General features: G+C 35.0%; 1 protein-coding gene across 1 annotated transcript; it reads right to left on the reverse strand.

Annotated features, from left to right (window-relative positions):
- Nucleotides 1-1,096: 1,096 nt before the first annotated feature.
- LOC131630088 (uncharacterized) lies at nucleotides 1,097-5,424 on the reverse strand. Its single transcript, XM_058900888.1, has 5 exons — nucleotides 5,252-5,424; nucleotides 2,430-4,162; nucleotides 2,133-2,337; nucleotides 1,640-1,803; nucleotides 1,097-1,548 (listed from the first exon to the last, which is right to left on the reverse strand). Exons 2-5 carry the CDS (start codon nucleotides 4,156-4,158, stop codon nucleotides 1,367-1,369), a joined length of 2,280 nt encoding a protein of 759 aa, XP_058756871.1. The 5' UTR covers nucleotides 4,159-4,162; nucleotides 5,252-5,424; the 3' UTR covers nucleotides 1,097-1,366.
- Between the last annotated feature and the right edge of the window lie 1,564 nt (nucleotides 5,425-6,988).

Here is a 6,988-nt window from a genome sequence, read left to right on the forward strand (position 1 = left end):
AGAGTTCTAAATCAGTCTCAAACACTTCTAACCAATTCCAATCATCATAATTCAATTCTAGACGAATTTCCAACATGCAATAGTGATCTAATGTTAGCATTACATACATAAAACACAATCTCATCATTAAATCAAACATGCATCAAGTTAGCTCACACTAAAACCCTTAACATGCAAATTCTTCCCCAAATCCTACCCAAGGTTTCTAATCTAATGAAACTCACATTGGATTTAGAGAGATTAGGATGGTGTTAATGCAGCCTTTGGACTCTCCTCTTGCCCAAAGGTTCACCTTCTTCATCATCAAATTCGTAGCTGCATTTACACACAAACTCAGCAAGAATCACTCCACTTCAAACCTGCCTATCTCCCTCAAAACAGAACTCATGAACGTGAATTAATATATCAAATCAAAGAGAATTTCGTTAGCTTTCCAACGAGACCAGAATCGTTACGATCGGAGTTACAAGCAGAGAGTTATACCCGATTTAGTGGAGGCTGCCATTGGAATACGAAAATGTAAAAGATGGACATGATTCTTCTTTCTCCCACTTGCTTCTAAGTTCTCCCATCTTTCTTTCTTACGAAAACAATATGAGTTGGAGAGACTAATGCCTTACCTACTAGCCTTAAGCCCATGTAAATAGAGATTAATGTCCAATTTATCCCCCAAATAAGCCATAACTACAATCTTGCCATTGGTTGGTTTCTAACTAATATCTTTCTATTCCAACTAACATTCCTTTAATCATAATACATCTATAATTCCTTCTTAACACTTCATAAATATAGAATAAGTCTATTGTGCATTCTAATTACCAATTAACCGACTAAATGATAATTACTGATGTCGGAGGGTTGGGGCAATGTTTTAAAAACCGGACCGGTCATCAAACCGGTAAAGGTACTGGGTCACTGGTTCATCGGTCGAACCACTGGGTCACTGGTCGAACCGCATGACCAAACCGGATTAAACCGGATTAAACCGGATTAAACCTGTCATTATAATAAAACTATATAATCCATTAAACCGGTATAAAACCGGTTGAACCGGATCATTCAATATCTAAAAAAATTATAACTAGCACTTAAAAGCTGGTCCATTAACAGCATAATCTATAAACAAGGCTCTTAAAAATCACAAATTCAGAAGTTGTACATTAGATGCGGAAAATACTAATAATCCATATAGTTTACCGCTCTTAAAAAGCACAAATATAGTTTGCTTGACACTTAAAAATTACAAATTTAGTGCAAATTTAAACATAAGTATTACACATAACAAAGTAGTACAAATTACAAAGTCTAATTGCAATATAAACTAATAGAATACTTTAGAACCAAAACACTCAAATATCTATTAAATTTAGTTCCAAGGAGGTAAAATTATCTCAATGTTGGGATCTCCTTCAACATCAAAACCATCTTCGACAAAATCAATCGCATTTGTAACATCTTCCCCATCAACGATATCATTACTTTGGTTGTTTTCTCCGGAGTTAAGTGGTGCATCTCCCTCAACATCAACATCATCCAAATTTAATTCATCTATAACAACATCAATTTAAAGAGTTTAGAAATTGACATATTTTAAGAAATTAAAACAACATAATTGTAATCACAAAAATGAATACCATACCAATATCATTTGAAATAGGTTGGATTGTCATACTAGCAAGATCTTTGCGTAGTGCTTCCACCTCCTCAACGGTCAAGAATGGTGGTGAATCCTCCAACACCCAATTAGAATGATCACCGAGTGTTTCAAAATTAATAGGATCATAATTTTGTTTCTTCTTGGTTCTACAAATCATTAACGGCAATGTCAAACATAGAACCAAATAAATTTAACAAATCTAACATTCTTAATAAACTAAACAAAATATTCTTAAATATAGAATCATTAAATATTCTTAATAAACTAAACAAAATCATATATTCTTAACTATAGAACCAATATTCTTATGTCATCAAGAGAAGAACAAAATAGTCTTGTTTATAAATCAAACAAACTAAACAATAACATATTTCTTAACTATAAAATGGTATCATATATTCTTTACCATAGAACCAATATTATCATGTCATCAAGTATTGAAACAATAGCATATAAAGCATAATAAGTGCTATACCTATTTTGTAGCCTTAAATTGTAACGAACATAAACGAGATCATTAAGCTTTTGATGCTCCAACCTATTTCTCTTTTTTGAATGAATGTGTTCAAACACACTCCAATTTCGTTCACAACCAGATGCACTACAAGTTTGACTCAAAATCCGAATAGCCAGCTTTTGCAAATTCGGCGCTTCGGTTCCATAAGTGTCCCACCATTGATCTAGAATAATGCATGTGAAAAAAATTAGAAAACATTTTAAAATTCATATTGACATTGTACCAAAATGCTTAAAGTTTATCATATAATTTTACCTGGCAAAACATCATCTCGGTTTTCTACTGCTGTTGTCCTTCCAAAACTACCTTCACAATTTTTGAATGAAGTCATCTCAGCAGTTAATTTAGATCGCAAGTCCTTACTATCATAAGCATACTTTTCAATGACATCCAAAAGGCCTTGGGTGGTGGACTTGTTTTTTTCATATTCCGGACCAAATCTACAAGATGGATTTAACCAATAACCAGCAGCATGGAGATTTTTCCGAAGTTGTGCATCCCAACGGTTATCCAAGATCTTCAAATAAGGCTCTACTTTCAACTTATTTCTTCTAAACCTCTTCTCAATCTCCTCTCTTGCTTTATACATAGCTCGATAGAGATATCCCATAGCCGGCTTATCTTCACTATCAACAATACGCAACACACGTACAAGAGGTTCTGTAATTTTCACTATGTCAGCACATTTAGACCAAAAGCTTGAGTCTAAGACTTGTTCCACAAATTGCTTTGCCTTGACATCTTTGGAATAAGTTGTGGTTGTCCACTCTTTGGATGTTACCATGGCTCTTAGTGCATCTTTATGAGACAAAATACTTTGCAATGCAATGAAATTAGTAGCAAAGCGGGTTGGAGCAGGACGGAGTATTTCTCTTCCACCTGTATGTTGTCTCATCAAATACAATGCAAAACAATGATTATATATGTATTTGGTAATTTTTGAAGCTTGTGACACTGTCTCACTTACTTCCTCTAATTTCCCCATGTCTTGCAACATCAAATTAATACAATGTGCCGCACAAGGAGACCAAAACAACTTAGGAAACTCCCTTTCCAACAACTTTCCAGCAGCAACATAATTCGCAGCATTATCTGTAACGACTTGAACAACATTTTCCTGGCCAACATATAACACTACTTCCTTGAAAAGCTTAAACAATGTTTCTGCAGTTTTAGAAGCACCAGAGGCATCAACAGACTTTATGAAAATAGTTCCTTTGGGGCAATAAACTAAAAAGTTTATAAGAGTTCTTCTACAACGATCTGTCCATCCATCTGCCATAAGAGTACAACCTGTATCCTTCCAAGTAGAACGATATTGCTCTATCTGTATCTTCACGTCATCAACCCACTTATTTAACAAATTACCACGAAGAGCATGCATGGTAGGAACTTTATATCCAGCACCCATACAACAAAGAGCATCAACTGCAGGTTGAAAATATGGTGAATTTGCAGCATTGAAAGGAATAGATGCATCAATAAACCACTTGGCAATAGCAAGATCACACTTTTCTACCACTTCTTTACTTTGCATCACACTTTTTAAAGTAGGCTGAGCTCCCGGAGTTGTTCTTGGTAAAAAATAAGTACCAATGCGAGCGTCATTCTTTTTAGATGCACCAATTTGCAATTCACCTCCCTCCGTAGTAAATGACTCACTTTCAGCCACATCCGAAGCTTTTCTTTTCTTGCTCCGCTCGTTGAAATGTTGTTTCATCTGAAAACGAATTTCAGCAGACACTTTCTTACAAATTTCAACATTTCCTACTATTCCAGCCAAGTGTTGCTTTACCCTATGAATTCCACCTCCACCAAAAGATTTGTGACAGTACATACAAACAAGAGATTTTCCATCAGGACTTCTAGTACAATGTGCCCAAGCTATATCAGTCTTTCCTCTAACATTATTTTGAACTAAACTTTGAGCTGAAGATGCTTCTTGTGATGGTGGTTGTGATGATGGTGTTTCAGTAGATGCCATATTCCTGTAAAATTGTTTAAAATTGCCATATAAAAAATAAACTATAAAGCATAGAAAAAAGAATAAAAAAAAAAATTGCCATAAAAAAATTGCCATAATAAACTATAAAAAAAATACTATACGTAGACAACTTAACTTAACTTATAAAAATTGAACAAATATATATTTTAGAAATAAACAATGTGAGAATAGAGTTTCTTGCTTTTTACTACAATTAGAATGTTTTCATGCATGTTATATATAGTTGTGATTCATTATTAATTCAAGACCATACACTGAATTGCTTCATAAAAAAAAATAGATTCATGCATGGTAGTTGTTGATCAACCTTCATATACTAAATTTCTATCATTTCTATTTTTGTTATGAGACTACAAAAAAGAAAATGAAATTATTTAAACCTATTTAGGATAAGCACTAAGCCCCATTTTGAACAGAGAAATAAAGATATAAAACTGAGCAATGGATAATGTAGGGGATAATGTAGCACCATAGAAATTAAGCCAGTAGCAATGGATATAAAACTGATAATGTAGTATGAAGTTTTTTTAAGTTCTGTGGCTTGGCATGGCTAGGATTTTTGTTTAACATGAAAATAACAAATTCTAAGTTATTGTAGATATAGAAAAAGTCTGCATTAGTTTTTTAGACACCGAACATACTGTTACTTAATTAGTGTGTATTCATCTATGTCACAGTTCATCAAAACCCCTTTTCAGTCACTGCCAAATTGCGACTTAAACCTTGTGGCAATCCCATCCCCGTTCATGCTTAGATAATGCTATCTGATATTCGAACTCACATCTAGGTGACCCTTGTAGTTGTTGGACATTAGGACAAGAAAGGACACACAATAGAGTGCTTGCATGACAGTATGCTTTTGGTGTCTTAAGTTACAGAAAATGTTTAAATTGCTTTCAGACAACAACAACAAAACCAGCAGTAAGAACAACAACAACATTCACAGAACAACAACAATATTCACAGAACAACAACAAAATCAATAAATGATTGGATTGAAGATAACAACAACTCTCAAACAAAGTAACCCTAATTTTTAATACATGTCAGAATAAAAATTAAAAAAACTTACGGTGCAGTGGGATTGATGATGGAGGCGCGGTGGCGGAAAAGGAAACGGCGGCGTTGATGTGCAAAGGAAACGGCGGCGTTGATGTGCAAAGGAAACGGCGGCCAGTTTCTTCTACTTCTCTTCTTTTGTTTCTGAAAAGTGAAAGAAAACTATACGATGGCTGAAACAAGTTTACAAAATATTTTTCATTTTTTTTAATTTAAAACTCAAAACGACGTCGTTTTGAATAAATTTTTTTTTTAAAAAAAATAAGCAATTGAACCGGCGGTTTACGAGAACCACCGGTTTTCCCGGTTCGCACCGGTTCGCACCGGTTCACGCCGGTTCTATCCGGTTCTCAGACATGGACGATCGAACAAGTGAACCTGGCCGGTTACCTGGCCGGTTCCCGGTTCAACCGGTCCGACCGGCCGGTCCGGTCCGGTTTTTAAGTGGGGTTCCAACATTATTAAATCAAACATCCTGGTTTGGGGACCTATTTCATTAGATAGTACATGTTACTACCTTTCCAACGATATAAAGTTTGCGCGAAACAGACTTACGACGCAAAAGTTATGAATTTTCGAAGTTTTGAAAAATCTGCCCAAACAGTGAAGTAACGGGTTACTTGAATCATGTAACCGGTTACATGACCCAAAAACTGCGTTTTTCACTCTTTTTCACACATGTAACCGGTTACGTCAATCATGTAACCGGTTACATGACTGACAAACTCAAAAATTCTGCATTTTAAGAGTTCTAAATCAGTCTCAAACACTTCTAACCAATTCCAATCATCATAATTCAATTCTAGACGAATTTCCAACATGCAATAGTGATCTAATGTTAGCATTACATACATAAAACACAATCTCATCATTAAATCAAACATGCATCAAGTTAGCTCACACTAAAACCCTTAACATGCAAATTCTTCCCCAAATCCTACCCAAGGTTTCTAATCTAATGAAACTCACATTGGATTTAGAGAGATTAGGATGGTGTTAATGCAGCCTTTGGACTCTCCTCTTGCCCAAAGGTTCACCTTCTTCATCATCAAATTCGTAGCTGCATTTACACACAAACTCAGCAAGAATCACTCCACTTCAAACCTGCCTATCTCCCTCAAAACAGAACTCATGAACGTGAATTAATATATCAAATCAAAGAGAATTTCGTTAGCTTTCCAACGAGACCAGAATCGTTACGATCGGAGTTACAAGCAGAGAGTTATACCCGATTTAGTGGAGGCTGCCATTGGAATACGAAAATGTAAAAGATGGACATGATTCTTCTTTCTCCCACTTGCTTCTAAGTTCTCCCATCTTTCTTTCTTACGAAAACAATATGAGTTGGAGAGACTAATGCCTTACCTACTAGCCTTAAGCCCATGTAAATAGAGATTAATGTCCAATTTATCCCCCAAATAAGCCATAACTACAATCTTGCCATTGGTTGGTTTCTAACTAATATCTTTCTATTCCAACTAACATTCCTTTAATCATAATACATCTATAATTCCTTCTTAACACTTCATAAATATAGAATAAGTCTATTGTGCATTCTAATTACCAATTAACCGACTAAATGATAATTACTGATGTCGGAGGGTTGGGGTATTACAGATGTCATTTTCAGTCTCCTAAATCAGCAACAATGTAGTGGAATAGGAGATAAAATGAATGATGTTCACCTCAAATTGTAGCTTTCCATACTCCCTTTAGTATGATCAACCGTTTGAAACTGATGGAGGTTTTG

This window comes from Vicia villosa, linkage group LG1 (genome assembly GCF_029867415.1).
Source record: "Vicia villosa cultivar HV-30 ecotype Madison, WI linkage group LG1, Vvil1.0, whole genome shotgun sequence".
Lineage (NCBI taxonomy): Eukaryota > Viridiplantae > Streptophyta > Magnoliopsida > Fabales > Fabaceae > Vicia > Vicia villosa.

Bases quoted from the DNA above. Each gene is read 5' to 3' on its own strand.
- LOC131630088 (XM_058900888.1), bottom strand. From the start codon at position 4,158: ATGGCATCTACTGAAACACCATCATCACAACCACCATCACAAGAAGCA. The intron at 2,338-2,429 runs GTAAAATTATAT...GCATTATTCTAG, and splicing joins CCGAGATGATGTTTTGCCAG to ATCAATGGTGGGACACTTAT. The intron at 1,804-2,132 runs GTATAGCACTTA...AATGATTTGTAG, and splicing joins AATTTAAGGCTACAAAATAG to AACCAAGAAGAAACAAAATT.